Raw genomic sequence first — 17294 nt, 5'->3', positions numbered from 1 at the left:
TTATAGAGGCTCTGCCCCTGTTTGACTACACACACTGTATACAGTAACAACAATGTGAACCTGCATGAAATATGCACATAGAAATATTATAACACTTAAGTGACAGCAGATATGGGAGTGGGAGGCAGAGAGAGAGATATGTGGCTAGTTTCATTGTTTAAAAAAGTGAAAATCAAAACATTTACTCTTCTAAAATAAACAGTTGTGCTTCTCCCATACCAGCGTGATCAATTTACCCCGGTGTGTCTGATGCTGAACTGCCAGTGACAAATGATGCGGAACCCTGTTTTAAAGAGTGGAACATGAGGAGCCACGGAAGGACACAACATTACATTATTAGCAAATGATCAGGGATAATTAATCACAATGCATTTGCAAAATTAGATTTCATAAATACGATTCAAGAGAAAAAATTGTATAGATTGGGTCATGAGTTGTGCACCATCCGGAACACAAGTTAAGATTGTGGTGAAGAGTTCAGGTTGAACAAAAAAACAATCATATGACAAAAGCATTTTTATGAGATTAACTATATTAAATTACCTAATTAAGGTTAAGAATGGGATATCTGATGCATAAAAATGCATTTAGACCTCATATTTCCTCATCAGTGTGACAATCATATACATCATGTGTCACCATTTCTTTTCTGTGTCATCCCCAGTTCCAGTCTCGTGACATTTTCCACCAACAGGTACAATATACAGGCCTGTCTTTTCTCCATCACACAAACTCCGGCAATGCTTTCCAGCTGGTTTTTAAGGTTACACTAAATACACCCCTGAACAGCACAGATCAGGGCTCAAATAAACAAACCAGACAACATGTGCAACTGCACATATAAACTCCACTAAGAAACCAACAAAATTATTATTATATATATTTATATATTAGAAAGCTATACACAAGCATGTTAATGGTGATTTATCCATCTCTTATTAGCAAAGCTATCAAAAAACACATTCTGGCTTATAGAAACTACAAAAAGCCACAAAAATGCTTTGCATTGAATTCCTTTCATATGAAAATATAAGCAAGTGTATCGTACAATTGTTTTTTTTTTTTACCTTTTTATGTTTATTAATACTGAATAGTTAATACTAGATCCAGAGTTTTCTTGATTACACTAACGTAGCTCTTAGGTCAAAGGGTGGTCTTCGCTCTGCTCCGTTCTTCAAGAGGAGCATTAAAATCATCAGATCCTACAAGGTTAGAACTGAATTTGCCTGTTTACCTGTACAAGCCTTCAAATGTTGCATAATAGCCTTTTCATTTAGCGAGTAGACAGATTTTGTAATGTCTGGCAACGTTTGACCCCTGCCCTTCCCCCTTGACCCTCTATTTACATAAATACGTTGAACCTGCAACATGACATCATCTAATGTTAACACACATTTTTGCAAGGGAGAACTGCAGGTAGTAGAAGGTATATAGCAATGAAACTGATACTGTACACATGTATTGTTTGTCCAAACCAAGTGCTAAAGTGATTTCCACTGGACACACTCACTCTCATGTTGATGTTGTTGTTGTTTTTTTTTGTTTTTTTTGTCCCGTGTGTAATAACTGATATATCGCTGAGTCAAATTGTAAGTACATTTTATGAAACAGAGTACCTGACAATTTTTTTTGTTTATTTGTTGATATGCATATATATATACACACACATGTGTAAAGATATATGCATATGCATGTGTTTCTTTTTATCCACACACAATACAATTTATGCATAGTTCCCCAACAAAAATACCCCCAGATCGCATCCCAACCAACACCCACCCTCCCAAAGCCCCGTTACAACACCCCACTGGTTTATATAATGTCAATATGCATAGCACACACACACCACACTCAGCAAAAAGAAAATAAAAAAAGGAAAAGAAATAACGAACAGGTTTTTGAAAAGGGTTATCCCTTTTCTTTCCTTCAGCGTTAAAGAGATAAAAGGAGATAGGCCATGGGGTTGGGGGGTAAGTGACTCGTGATATCGAGTGAGAGGAAAAACAGGGAGAGAACTGACTTAGGTGGCATTGTAACGCTGCATTGTTGGGGGCTCAGGGCAACTCAGGGTGCCGCCAGGGAGAGGACAGATCTATCATGTTGCCCATCCTTCTGACAGGCGCACTCGTTTGATGGAGGGGCTCTCGTGCTCGTCCATGGCAGGCCGGACCAGTCCCAGAGGTGAATGGAACTCATTCCTGTGCTCATCGCGGTCGCTGCCCTCATGGGAGCTGCTACAACTGCTCAGACTATCAACAGGGGAGCGTCCCGAGTCTTGGCGGGACGAGGGGTTCTGAGGAGGTGGTACCCCGCCACCGTAGCCCCCCGGTGTGTTGCTGGTGCGATCTCTAGGAGGAGAAACAGGTTCGGACTTGATGTGCAGGCTTTGAGCAGAGGGCAGGGAGAGATTTGAACCCTGACATAAGTGAGAGCTAGAGCAATTTCTGTAGGAAGGAAAGGAAATGCAAGGGGTTAGAAAGTTACCGAGCAAGAAACAGTGATTTTAAAGTCAGCCAGTCACACACAAACATGCATGCAAGCACACAAACACACACCAATACTCATAAAAACAGGAAGGTGTCATAGCTGTGCTGGGCCTGGTATTTGAGGGTTGAAAACAGTGGAGGACTCATAGAGTTCTGAGTGTGTCATCTCAAAAAATGTTCTCTGGTGATAATGTATGTGTTACATCATGCATTTTGCAACAACACAACACCTCAGATTATGTTTATTGCACTCACCCTAGCTGGCCGAGGGCTGAATGCTGCATGTTCTGAAGGTGCTGCTGTTGCCACCCGCTCATTGAGCCGAGGTGAAGGGAGCTGCCACTGCCGAAGCCAGACAGCGAGGACAGATCTGCACTATTCAGAGAATACTCTGTGTACAAACACACAGGAAAGAAAAAAAGGAGGGCGTATATTACAGGCTGTTTAAAGAATTTCAAACGAAGTCACAAGGAGAATTCAGCTCTTATAAATGCTGCAGCGATGTTACATCAGTGTGCACAGTGTGTGAGACAATAGCACCCTCTGTTCCTAGAGTGCTGTATAACACTTAGATTTAAAAAGGTTTCAAAAGCAGCACATATACTTTTCCTTAACATCTAAAGCAAAAATGTTGTTTGATTATTTAGATATAGCAAAGAGTAACTGAAAATATATTTCATTTTCTAAACATATACAAGGTGATTAAAGGGAATGAGCCTGAGTTAATGGAAAAATAACAGTTTAATGTATAAAGACCAGATAGTGCACACAAAGCAGTACATACCAGTACCATAAGATGTAGAGATGGCAGATGGGTAACCGCCCATGCCTTGTCCTGGTAGAGTGGGAGTTGCTACTGATACCACTGGGGTGGCCAATGACTGAGCAGACTGAGAGTTGTTAATTCTCTGGTTCTGTGACAAAGGAGACACAGAGAAAAAGAGAGATGAGAGAGGCTTGAGAACATGAAATTAACTCAAAACAAACAAAAAACTGAAATAAACCAAGAAAGTTTTTTTCTTTCCTTTAATTTCTTTCTTTCACTCGACAGATGCTGAGAGAATGAATGTGATGCCAACTTCTGGGGAAATTAATCACTTGACATGCGACACGGTCGAACCCTGCCAACCCTATCATTTACCACAGAGGGCCCACTGTCACTATAGTAACACCATCCATCTCCATGGCAACGCAGGGTAGCAACGGCACGGGAGAGACACTTTACTGTGGCAGAGGGGAGGGTTGGCAGAAAATAATGGTAGTTTGATACAAAATGAAATTGTATTTTTTCGTTGCCCTTCATTTCTCAGTAACAAAACGTGAGCTGTAGGTGTTCTGAGCTACACGCTACACGCAGGTGTAAAGCTAAAACGGAGGAAAAGAGGATTGGATATAGGGCTGAGGCAGAAAGAGGCCAGGCTGCTTGTACTCTGACACACCACCAGATGGCACTATGTGCTCTCACAAAACATCATATCAGGTGACACTCGAGTCTTCAGCGCAGTCAGCAACAATAAAGATGCTACTGAAAAGTGAAAGTTGTTCTCAAAAACGTTGCATCCAGCTGTCATAATCTCATTATGACAGCAAAAACTAAATGCAAATTAAGAGGTTACACTCAGGTGACTGCATGCTCTCAGCTGCAACAGGAACGATATTAATCGGTTTCTGATTAGAAAGCCTTTAAAGTTTCAGATTGTTACGGCCTTTTTAGGGGTTTTGATTTCTAAATTTGAGGGGCAGTCTGACTTACCAACAGCAGATCAACATCCTCAGACTGCATTAAAAGGAGAGGGTAATAAATTCAAATTAGTGAGTGTGAGTGAGAATACAGAAGTGATGGCTAAGTGTGGATCTAAGGATGGAGCTGCATTAGGTTTAACCCAACAGACACATAACTAATGCGAAAAGAACTAATAACAATTGTAACTATCTTATTACAAAGAAGGGAATAAAAAAAATAAAACACAGGGCCTGGAATATGAGCACCAACATACGCAAAAGAGTAAAAGAAATACAGCATCTGACAGCACATCAGACTCAGGCCAAAAGACATTTTTAAAGGGGGGGAGGATGATTTAATAAGCTGCTAAGGCACCAGAGAAAACAAACAAAAAAAATATTATGCATCTAAAGTTAAGCTTTTCACAGACATGACCTCATCAACCCAAGTCTGCTATGAAGAGATGAAAGGAGCAAGAAGAAATAAACGAGCAAACAAACCCGAAAGGCCCCCATAGATACAGCAGGAAGATATACAGTAAGGAAGGGGAGATATGAAAAGAGGAACAGAAGATTACTCACAATGGAGGGCATATTGTTCTTGGTGCCTGGGGGGATGAGCACACGTAGGTCAGGTTTGCGGTTGTTCATGCCTAAGTTCATGGGTGGGGGAGACTTAGCTTGCATGTTCTTGTTCATGCCACCTGGAGAGACCAGCAGACCAGGTGAGTTACGATGGTTCCCGTATCCATTTCCTGGGGAGCAAGGAAAGGGCAGAAAAGCATTAAATATATTACTATTCTTGAATGATGTTTGATCCAAGGGCACAGTCACACATTATTAAACCTGTGTGAAAATTCTGCTGTCCATGATGGCATAGCCTAATTAAGACCTACAGGAATACATTTTCACCTTGTGCTCCTTTTCAGTGTTTCTGCCTCACTGGCACATCCCACGGTAGAAATTTTATTGGTTCGCCAATCTGAGGAGACTTGTAAATGGTGCTTCGTGAAAATGGTACACGCTGACAGGGCAGCAAACAGACGTACTGTTTTTGCGCCTTCATGATCACCACTGTTTGTCTGGTAGTCATACAATAAAAGCATCCACTTGAGAAGACCAATTAAGGCTACATGTGCCCTACTACAGCCAGTGAATCATGTAAAAACATCTAATTACTGGTAGCAAGGCCACAGAGGGATGGGACCCATCATTTGGCCATCAGAGCTAAACATGTGTGGTTCCTCCAGACAAAGACCCTGCCTTGGGGTTGTTACCAGATCTGCATTCCTTTAAGTACAGAGGGCCAAGTGCAGCAGCCATTTCTCCCTCAAAAACCAGTGGGGCGAAATCCTAGCAACATCATTAAAAACTGAAAGTGGAGTATTCTTGCAAGAAACACAGTCTTTGTTTCTAACCAAATCCCACAGGCTGTTTTTTCCCCCGTACTTCTCCTTCCTTCTTCCACAGGGAACACAGGGCACTGTGTGGACGTTCCCACTTGAAAGACAGGCAGGAATTATACGTTAGACATAAATGAATTTCCTAATCATATACTCCAGGAGAAAATGAGTCGCAGATGTCTTCCTGGGCAATTTCCCTCACTGATCTTTGTTTAATTTGAGAGCGAGGTTTTTGTTGTTTGGAATTGAAAAGTCTCTAAAGCTCAATTTGAACAATCTGAAGAGTAAACGACCACTAGCGGTGAGAGAAAATGAGGCAGTCTGACAGAAAAGGAGAAAATCAGTGTGTGTGTGACTGCTGGTGTGTTTGTGTCTCCGCTGGCATGTGTGTGAGCACATATATGCTGACAAAGACTTTGTGTGTTATTTTATGTTTTGCTATATATAACTTTGCATGTGCATGATTCTATTTAAGTACCATTTTTCTGAGTTGTACATAAGCTCACTATGCCTTGGGACTCTATGTGACATGCTGTATGATAGCTTATGCTTATGAGCCGTGCATATAGATGCACGTGTGTGTTTTGTATTGGACCCTCTTAGCTCCAGTGTCAATCTCCCATTAGCAAAGAGGCAGCTGCCTCTTCAATTTTCCCGCTCTCTCATTCTCATGGCTGGCCCTTTGTGAGATTGAGTGGGTGCATGTGGAGATAGATGAATGAGACCATACACACCCATAAAACACACACACACCACATAGACACACTTTAGTAAATAACCCAGCAGGAAGTACATCAGTGTTTCTGTACAGATGAATAAAAAACGAGACTGAGCTATAGAGAGACGTTAATACACACTTTGGTCAAGATGAAACGATTACTCCATCTCGGTGACAGTTAATCAGACATCTGTGTATTACCACCTTGTAGAGATGGCTGCAGCCCAGTCAATTATCTGCTAGATGGCTATAATCATGAGTGGGCATAGGCCAGTCCTTAAGTACCTCAAAAGTAAAATCACAAGCTAATTAAGTTAATGAAGAAAGAACTGTGACTCACATCTTTCTATTTTGTTGTTTGATCAGCCCGATTTGAGGGAATTTGAATTCAATCGTTGCACACTGGCCTAACAGCTATTAGATATAGACATGATATCCAAAGTTTGTCTCCACTCTTCCCCTCTAATGCTACTTTGCAAGGTCAAGCTGCAGCGCGTGCTGGCGTCAACCGTTTAGAGGAAGTACCAAAATTAAACACAGCCCAACTAGGAGTCTGTTTTATCACATGTAGAGAACACCATCTGATCAGAGATTTAGATAAACAGCTTTTTGCTATTTCTGAGATGTGTGTGTGTGTGTCTGTGGTGGTGGTGGTGGTGTGTGTGTGTGTGTGTGGGGGAGCTTAGGTTAAATGCTGAAGAAATGCAATCTGACTATATAGGTACCATGGTTGGAAGTAGTAACGATGGCAGTAACTTCGATATGCATGTACTAGGCAAAACTCCCCTCTATCTTTCACTACACACCAACACACACACACACACAAACACAAGAGAGGTGTGGTTAAACTTGTGCATTTTACTGTTACAGAACAAATTTCTGATGTCCTGTTGTGGTCTAACAGGCGCGTTCCATTCTCTTCTCCATACACACACACACTCTTCCGTTGCGGTTTGGGCAAATGTGCATTCAACCTTGAATTCTCCAACTGAACTAAGATGTCACACTCACACTTACAAATTGTGCCGTTGGTGCGAGCTGCTGCCAGGATTGCAACAAACTTTATCTGTTGAACCTGACGTGTCATCGGTTGCTGTATGTGCGCATTTCTACATGATTTGACCAAAAATGTCCTAACTAATTTTAGGGTCTAATTAGTGTGCGACCAAGGTGAGAGGTGAGAGGAGTTTCTTGTTAATTCCTTGCAGTGCTTTGGTGAGCAGAATGCTGATTGGTGCGTACATGACAGCTACATAATTTCACAAATGCAGGTGGGAGGTTTTCGCAGGCTGGGGCCTTAGTCCAGCGCTCCCTTCATCAGCTCTATTTCACTCACACTCTGTCTCACTCCTCCCCTCACACTCTCTCTTACCTAGCAAAGGAGTTGACAGATTGATCACGTACCTTATAAATGAGCGACCGTACACATGTTCACACTTCCTACAATATTTCCATAGACATGAAGACTCAGCCTTTCAGTAACTTGCCCTACAGTATTTGCTATGGACCAGCATTCCCTGGGGACCTCGTGATTTAGAATTTACCCTCATTGTTGGGTTTTATACTATTTGCAAAGGATAAAGAAAAGATCTTTGTTTCAATTAAATGTATGTGCCAAATCCCAAGGTTTATCTCCAAATAGGATTGAAACATTAAGTATCTCTGCAGTAATTCTGGATTCAAAATAACTGTCAAATTTATATTTTTTACAGGGGAAGTTGAGTACACAATATATTTTGAGTTCAAGTACTTTACATCATGAAAATACTGTTGCTAGGCAACTAACAACAAAAATGGACTTTGCCTTATTCCCTTTACAAAATGGTAAATTTTGCACTTACTGCAACTTAATTATTTAGCATGGGAAAACAGTATACAAAAAAATTAAGACTGAAGATATGGCATGTACTTGTGGGATTAACACACAACTTCTGAAATCCTCCCAAACTACAGGAGTATCCCAGGGAGTGCTAATCCCACGCGAGTTGGGCTTTAAAAGCTGTCATATTCTCTCTTTACAGACAATGGAACCGTGACATCTGAGGCATTGCTGAGTACTGAGAAGATGTTGTGCTTATGTGCTTGCTTGAAAAACACACACAAGCCCCCTCCTATGTCACTTAGGCTACACCACTTAAGACACTCCTACAAAGGCCAGGCAGCTACTTGTACAATCAGCTTATCAAAACTCACAGTGAGGAGAAGAGGAACATTAAAAAGGCCTCTGTGGTGCCACAGTGGCTGGGCCACCTCACACTGAGTCACTTAGAGGAACATCATTAAAATGGCTGACCAAGTTCATAGAACACTTCCATCTGTGTTCCCCCACTGTCTCTCCTTTGCACACATGCGTGCTCCCCCCCCCCCACCCCCCCCCCCCCCGCCACACACACACACACACACACACACACACACATGCTCTTTCTCCCTTACATGATTTAAGACAGCTTTGAATGGAATCTTTTAGCTTCTACATGACTCTCTCTCCACATCGTGTGTTTTGCTGTTGCTGCTGCCGAGCGACGCGCAGCTCTCACAGAGCACCTCTGTTCCTTCGCCGTGGTGACACAAAGGCTACATTTGAGGCATGCTCTGCAGCACGCCGTCGACAGAACACATGCCACAACAAATGGTCCTGTTGTATGTGTGTATGTGTTTGTGCTTTTGATGAGTGAGCAGACAGAGAAACCAGGCAATGACCCTCTGTGATGGAGCCCCAGGGGCCAGACAGGGCTACCCAGCTGTGCCCCACTGAGCCTCTCATTCTCCATTTTTATACTCTGCACTGTACATCAGGCTGTAAAAATGAACCCTTTAAATGGGATTCTCTTTACTCTAAACTTGGGCTTGACATGTCCTCAGGGACGAACCTACTGACACACAGAAGTTAACGCATCAGATTCCTTACACAGGTTAGTCCTCTGTGGGTTGCTCCACTCTCCAATGAATCATTATAGCATGGTGACATTTAGTATGATCACAGTTACTGTGTAGTGATTTTTGTTTGGTAAAACAAGCTGCCCCAAGTGGCAGCTGTGAGTGCTGTCAGTCTGAATTTATATGTATCTAAATCCAAAAGGTGGTAGAAATAAAGAAATGGATCTTTATCCAACCCCAAGTCAGAAGAGGTTGGGATGGCATGTAAAATCAAAATTAAAACTGAAAATAATCATTTTTAAATAATTTGTGTCCTGTATTACATTGAAAACAATACAGCAGCAAATTATTTGATATGATACTTCAATTCTGATGCCTGCAACGCATTCCAAAACAGTTGGGAGCATTTCAGGGCCAGTAATGAGGTAAAACAGTGAAATAAAACAGGTGATTGCAATCATGATTTGGTACAAAAGTGGTATCTAGGAAAAGCTGAGCCCTATAGGTGCAAAGATGGGCCGAGGATTGGTAGTTTGCCAACATATGTGAAAAAAAAATCATTGAAGTGTTTAAAAACAACGTTTTTCAAAGAAAATTAGGAAGGGATTTGCATAAGTCATCCTCTAAGGTGCATAGCATAATTAAAAGATTCAAAGAATCTGGAGAGATTTCACTGCGCAAAGGGCAAGAGCCAAGCCTAAGCTGGATGACCATGCTCGCCGATCCCTCAGATGGGCTCAGGATTACTTTTGCACACATGTGTCAGGCGCTACAATATGTAGTTACATCCATAAATGGTGCTTAAAACTGTACTGTGCCAAAAGGAAGCCTTATGTCAACAGTGTCCAGAAGAGCAGTCGACTGCTCTGGGCTCAGAGGCATCTGGGATGGACCATCACACAGCAGAAACATGTACTGTGGTCAGACAAATCATTATTTCAGGTCTTTATTGGAAGGAATGGACGGCGTGTGGTCCAAACCAAAGACGAAAAGGACCATCCAGACTGTTACCAGCAACAAGTCCAAAAGCCAGGGTCTGTCATGGTCTGGGGTTGTGTCAGTGCCCTCGGCAAAAGGAACTTACACTTCTGTGATGGCTCCATTAATGCTGAAAAATGCAGAGATATTTTGGGGCAACATATGCGGCCCTCAAGACGACATCTTTTCCAGGGATGCCCATTCATATTTCAACAGGACAATGCAAAACCTCATACTGCCACATTACCAAGGCCTGGCTGTGGAGGAAAAGGGCACAAGCGCTGGACTGGCCTGGCTGCAGCCCTGACCCATCCCAACACAGAATGTGTGGCACACTGTGAAGCGCAAATTGCATCAACAATGACCCAGGACTGTTGTGCACCTTAAGATTTGTTTGCAGGAAGAATGGGACAAAATTACACCTGACACACTTAATCACTTGGTGTCCTCAGTCCTTAAGTGTTGTGGAAGGGGATGGCCTCATCACACTGTGGTAAATATTTTACTGTCCCAACTTTTTTGGAATGTGTTGCAAGCATCAGAATAGAAGTGTGTTTGATTTGAACAAAGAATAAAATTGATGAGGTATCACATCAAATAATGTGCTACTGTACAGATGACTTACAAATCACTATTTTCAGTTTTAATTTAGATTTTACATACTGTCCCAACTTTTTCTGATTTGGGGTTGTATATAGAAAAGGAGAAAATTCAGCTATTCATTAAAGTCCAAGTCCAGCATATCTTCTGATTGGCCGCCAGTCAACCTGCTGCTTCAGTGTATATAGTACAATTTTATTTCCCCCTCCACTTGATCTAGCATTTTATAGCTGAACACAGGCAGGATGTGACACAGCCTAGGCACTGGGCAATCATTCCCAGATGAACTCCACAACCAGTAACATCAACACATCACAGACAAAATCTCCATTTGGGTTTGGGTTACTATTAGTCATGCATTATATGCCCCCGTGTGGGTGAGTGTGTGCCATGTATGCATGAGTGTGGGTGTATGTACTGTATGTTCAAGTTAACAGACAACTGCTTGTGAAAAGAAGAGGCCGTTCTTACCAGCACTGGTGCCTGCGCCAGTGGTGAGGTCAGCACCCATGAGGCCACCTGAAAGACGAAAGAGTGAGGAGAGCAAAAGAGAGAAAACCATTAGAGGATAGACACCCACATAACATCCACCTCCTGTCTCTCACTGTGCTAGCCTCTAAGAAGCTAACTCAGGTTTTAATCACAATCCACTCTGAGTGCGTTTGCGTCAGTACATCATATGTGTCCTGATACAAGAAGTAACGCGACTCCTCATTCCAACCTTACCACTGGTCACTGTGAGTGGAGACATGCCACCATCCAAGAAAAATGACACATTATTATTTTTTAAGTCATGTGAGGTGGAGGAGAGGGAGGGTCCAGAACATGTGTGGTTTGGTGTGAATGCTGCGAGCGCCAAAACTCATATTTAGTTTGTGCTGGTGCTTCCAGCATCCAGTTGTAATGACAGGGTAAAGGTGTGGGCAGCTGCCTTCAGACCAGAGGGACAGAAAAAGGACTCTGGACAACAATAACAAACCAACAGGCTTGTTTTGCTTATGTCACCAGCAACTCAGAGCCTATATATCCAGTAGGGCCAGACATCCCATGTGTAGAACCTGATACTAAATCAACAGAACTGTGGGCTGAGATTTCATATGATATTAAATCGTCAACTTACTTTGAGCAAACTGCTGAGTATAATATGTGAATATATACTGGAGGGGGACGACTTTAGATACATTCATTACATTTATACATTTGATGTGTTTATCTATTAGGATGAAAGATACACACAGCTGAGAATAGACACAGGGGATAAAAGCATGTACATGAGTGCATGAGTGCATGTGAGGCCCTACCTGTGTTACCTGCACTGGGGGGTCTGTGTGTAACTCCGGGAGACATGCTGTTTCTCTGTAGACCATGGTGCGCCAGTGGCAACAGGTTGTGGTTGCCTAGGGAACCCCCAGGATGGCTGTAAATGAGATTGTTGTGGTTGCTAACGGGAATGGACACGGGCATGTCGTAGTTTGATGGGGGCACGGCCTGCTGAAAAAGAGAGCGGGAAAAGAGAGACATGGGTTTGATCAGACTAAATGTGTCAGCAAAATGCATTGAGTGAACAAACTAAAACAAGGCCTTTGAGTAAAGGAATAGACTCAAAAAGAGAGAAAGAGACTTAGCAATTCAGAAACATTTCAGGAACACAAAGGAATTTTAAAGCCTTTGACTATTTGCAGCGCTCCTCCAGAAACAGTCAAGAAGTAAAAGAAAAAAAGACGACAACCAAGTTCAGAAGGGGAAAATGGACAACAACAGACAGCCATGCATAAATGTATGGTACAGAGCACAATGTCTTAGAACAAAGACTAAAAATACAATACCACATGGAGGGTGAAAGGGAGCACCGCATAAAAACCAAATGGGAAGTCCCTGGATAACTCCTTTCAGTTATTTGTTGCCAAAAAGATGATATATGTGATGATAACACTTTGTCGTTCCAGTTTGCAGCAGGTTACATTGCAATATTTTTCTACAAAGGACCAAGGTTTTGTCCCAGACATATCATGACATTCCATATTGTACAGGCACAAGGTTGACAAGGTCCTCAAACACATCCCTGGTTTATTAAAGAAATAAGAAAGCTATGGTTTACTGGGAATATAACCAATGGGATCCCACTGATCTAAAAAAAACTAAGAATAATTCACTTCACTATAAAAGTCTGCAGCATTTCTTGCAAAAATGGCTTCAAGTCTGGAGAATAAAATGCAATTAGAAATACTTAATTTTTTTACGTGGAGCGAACCGAAAGTGTTTTTCAGTGGTAAACTCAGATCGGTCAGTAGTCACATCAGGAATATAGGCAGAGGTAGCCTGCTGGTCCCCAGGCGTCTAGTTTGTCATGTTTATTGTGTCCCTTGGCAGAAAGGCTTAACCTTGGGAGTGCCCTGGAAGTGGTTGATCCTGCATGTTAGCTTTAGGGAGTAAAAAAATAGGACCCTAAATTACTGCCATGTGTCTCTGAACCATGAAGGGAGCGCATCAGGGGGATCATCATGGCTTCTGTGGAAGTGGGATATATCCCTTCGCACTGCTTCGACTTGTTTAATTCTCTCCCTTTTTTCTAATGTTCTCTTTTCCAAAAATATTATTTTAAAGTGCAGAGACACTTACTTTAACCATATTTCATTGCAGGCCTCTATACATTTTGTGTTTCGAGTGACTTTACACAGGCGTAGGCTGGCCAAAATCTATGGACGCTTCATTTTATAACTAGTGAGGGACTGTTTCTGGTTTTATTATATTATTTTTAGATGTAGTAATTCCTTATAGCTCAAATTCTTTGTTACAGATACCTTTCTGTGTGGTGTTTTCCAAGAGTTGGGGTGCTGTGTCTTTATGCACATTAGTGTGTACACAGACCTCACTGCTGAGTGCGAGGGCCCCATGACTATGCTGTCCTCTGGTGCCATCCTTCCTGTTATCATTCATTTTCCTCCTCCACCTCTCCCCACAGTCCCCTCAACAGTCCCCTGCAATCCAGAGGCCCAGCACTTGGCAGCCACCCTGAACACACACTGAACTGCCATTTGTTGTGCGCCTCTGACACCACCACCACCATTGCTGTTCCACCCCCATCCCCACCCACCTCCGATCCCAAGCACACACCGCCACGCCAGCTCAGTCACCAACCCCTGTCTTGCGTCCAACCACATCTGCTGCTGCTCGCAGCTTAGATGCTACTGTTTTTCTCTGAATTGTCTACTGTAGAATTATCATTTTCTGCGTAATGCTAGTGCACTAACTGTTCCAATATGGTGCCTTCTGAATGAAGCACAGGCTCAGTTCTCATAGAAAGCAGCCTTTATTGTGTGGTTTCTGGCAACTGGCTATAGGCTAAATCGTTCTTTAAAATTAACATTACACAATATAAATCTAACAGCTGACATGTCTTGACATTCCTGCATCCACTAACAAATATGTCCTTTTTAAGATGCTGTTAAACTACTGATGAATTTGCTTTCATATTTATTTCAGAAAGAAGGAGTAAGAATTGAGTTTGGTGAGGTATGGGAATATGCTTTGTGAATGTCTGCTAGTGCTTCATAACTGCAGTGTCTGTTCTTGTTGTTGTGGGTGACTGAGCGCTGTGTTCTGGGGGAGGAAAAGGAAAGGCTCATGCAGACCACACCTCCCCTGAGATCCAGCCAAGGCATTATGGATAGAAGGTTCAAGGTGGAAACCCAGTAAGGTTAAAATTTGTCATGATGGAAAGCCTGCGATTACTGTAGCAAAAACACCTGTTAGTTATGGTTACAGTTATGTCAAATTAGAGGACCTTTCCTCAACTATAATCAAGCAAAATCAAAGAACTGCAATTTTTGCCATTGTAAGTAAACATAGTCTCACCCCAGTCTTACTCTCATTCTCACTTTCACGTTGTGTATTTATTCTAGTGACAAACATTGGTGGTTAGCCGGGTTAGCTCAACAGTTACTGGCCAGTCAGCATTTTGTTAGCCTGCCGAGGATGCAGAGTAGTGTCAACCCAGTACTTACAGGTATCTTATGAGTTTTAATCATGTGATCAAACTCCTCGTTAATTTGTTTGTATTTCTCTTCAGTGCGTGGGGTGAGGATGAGAGCAGACTCGAGCTCCGGGCTCTCGCCGCCTTTGTTCTCCTTCTTGTTCAATGCCTGTCAGGTCCCACAACCACAGAGACGGACGGAGGGACACACAGATGAAGGAACGGAGAGATGGGAGGTAGGAACAGATGACGAAAACAAGGAGACAATTGACAGAAAGCATAGGGAAAAAGAGAAAGAGAGGAAAGAAAAGTGAGAGGAAGGCTCAGGGTTCGACAGGTACTTACACACAGTCTCTGTCTGCTGATCATCAGATCAATATCCTCGTTTATTTTCCTGTACTTGTCCTCTGACTCGGGGCTGTGGCCGACCGAGTCATCTGCGTCGGGGTCTGGGCTGTCACAGCCGTTTAGGCCCTTCTTTCTCAATGTCTGCAAACAGAGCAGTTGTACAACATAGTTGAAGGGCTTGGAGTAGGGAACAGTGACCCAGGTGAACAGCTTGGGTGGGACAAATGGTGATGAACTGTGAGGAAGTACCTTTTAGACTCCATCCTGACAAAAGGCAAATTAAATTAGAAGAAGTTATGATAAATCTCTTAGAGATTTTTTTAACAGAAATGCACCTCCACTTATTTCATATGAAAAGGTTTCCAAAGTACTTTTTCTCTATGAGAACAGTGATGCTGTTTCTGAGACATTGTTCTACAGAAGATTTTTAATCTTTTCAATGAATCATTTTGGCCGGCTCCATTTTAACCTGCATCTATATGGGAAGACACAAGGATACACTGGCTGCTTTGTGAACAAGTAGACATGCAGCTAAACATTCAAGATGGCACAAACAATTTAATTACATCCAATAACAAGACATAACAAATGATCCAACTCTTGACCGAATGACGAATCGTGGGACCTTGAAACCTCATAATTACACAGTAAAGGAGTAGTCATAAAAATAAAACACAATTTTTAACCATAATCAACAGTGGCTCATGATTTAGAATTTAAATAGACGTGTTTGAGTTCATGGCTGTGGTATATGTGCTATTAAATGTGGTAGTTTCTGTTTTGGCCACCTGATGGCCACCTGCCCCTGTTAGAGTGTCCAGAAAACAGCAGACAGGCAGGAAAGCGTACTCTCCGCTCGCTCACCACTCCCTCTGAGTGGAAGAGAGGCACAGACAAAGAGAGCATGAGAAGGAGGGAGAGAGGGAGAAAGAGAGAGCTGCCACTGTCCTTTTTTAGATATTGTTGACAACCATAACAACAGGGATAAGTTTCAGAGCGCATTACTGTGTGTGATAGCATGAGGGTATGTTTGCTTGAGCAAGCAGACTTGTACCAATATGTGCTGTGTTCAACTGCCTTGTAAAGTGAGAGACAAAGACAGAGTGGGAGAGAAGAAAAGTACAGTAGCTGACAGTTAGAGATCTCATCAAAGGCATCCCCTCTTCTCCAGCAACCCCCCCTCCTGGCTTTAATAAAGGGAGATTAGTCTACAGGAGGAATATCACGGGCCTGCTCCTGTCTGTGCAGTCGTCGCTTCACACTGTGCTCTCCTACTTTCATCTGAAGCTCCATATCAGACAGACGTAATTAAATTTACTTTAGCACACCCTGTATTTGATACTGATCAAGTGTGTGTCTCTCTCTGTATATATTGTAGTGTGTGAATGTGTCTACTGGAGTGTGTGTGTGTGTGTGTGTGTGTGTGTGTGGGAGGGGAAAGAGGGGAATGAGTCTGTGTTTCTGTGTGCACGAGTGGGTGTGTGAGAGTGGGTGTTAGCGTCAAGAAAAGAGAGACTGAGCATGAGAAAGGAGGAAGATAGATCCTAAGATAAGTTAATCTCAGTGAACTTCTTCCTCTCATTTGTTTGTCTCCGTCAGTACTCACTCACGGAAGAGATACGAGCGCTAGCTACTCCATCACAACCAGCAGCAGAAGTGACAGGGAGCGATCTGCCTGCTTAGAAAACAAATAACAATCCAGTCATCTCTCATGTCAGCACAACAAAGGCCTGTTTTGAGTGTGGTTTTAGTGAACTTAGAGGGCTTCTTTTGTGTGTGTGATAACTGTTTGATTCCTGAGGCGTCTTGTGGCGAGGCAGCTACTGTAAGCGTGTCAACATTTGCTGGCTCTCCTCTTCTCTCTCTGAATCCTCACTTGGCCCCTAGAGTGGAAATCTGGAATTCTGAATTTGAAAGCGTCTCTCACATCTTTTGACAGTCTTCAGGAAATCACTCCAAACAAATCAACCAAGGCGATGCAGGAGATCTGGCTTCTAACAGAGCTACAGTGAATCAGGCACTCTTGCTCTATCTGAGGTGGCTGAGTCAAAAGAACAAAGGGGTTGCAGAGGTCTAGCATGCTGTCTTTCTTGGCAAAGGCGTGAGATGTACAACTTTTGCTATTTCTTTTGTGTAGTTCCATTCTGGCCTTGGTGATGCATCATATCGAACTGACAGGAGCTGAACCG

At 42.6% G+C, this 17294-nt stretch overlaps 1 protein-coding gene across 9 annotated transcripts in view; it reads right to left on the bottom strand.

The window, feature by feature from the left end:
• Positions 1 to 924: 924 nt before the first annotated feature.
• Positions 925 to 17294, bottom strand: part of mef2cb (myocyte enhancer factor 2cb) — a 57761-nt gene continuing 41391 nt past the window's right edge. The window contains exons 4-11 of one of the 9 annotated variants that reach the window (XM_020594469.1): positions 15187 to 15246; positions 14789 to 14926; positions 12086 to 12272; positions 11256 to 11303; positions 4791 to 4963; positions 3271 to 3400; positions 2742 to 2877; positions 925 to 2444 (exon numbers count right to left, since the gene is read on the bottom strand). In XM_020594469.1, coding sequence (XP_020450125.1) covers positions 2096 to 2444; positions 2742 to 2877; positions 3271 to 3400; positions 4791 to 4963; positions 11256 to 11303; positions 12086 to 12272; positions 14789 to 14926; positions 15187 to 15246 — 1221 coding nt within the window. In that variant the 3' untranslated portion in view covers positions 925 to 2095. Of the gene's footprint in view, positions 2445 to 2741; positions 2878 to 3270; positions 3401 to 4790; positions 4964 to 11255; positions 11304 to 12085; positions 12276 to 14788; positions 14927 to 15102; positions 15247 to 17294 lie in introns of all 9 variants that reach the window. The other 8 variants (XM_020594464.1, XM_020594462.1, XM_020594467.1 and 5 more) reach the window with 8 other exon arrangements.

The sequence above is a fragment of the Monopterus albus genome, unplaced genomic scaffold, assembly GCF_001952655.1.
Source record: "Monopterus albus unplaced genomic scaffold, M_albus_1.0 scaffold23.1, whole genome shotgun sequence".
NCBI classification, from domain to species: domain Eukaryota; kingdom Metazoa; phylum Chordata; class Actinopteri; order Synbranchiformes; family Synbranchidae; genus Monopterus; species Monopterus albus.
Note: the sequence above shows the minus strand (reverse complement) of the source record. Positions and strands in the feature narration are given on the sequence as shown.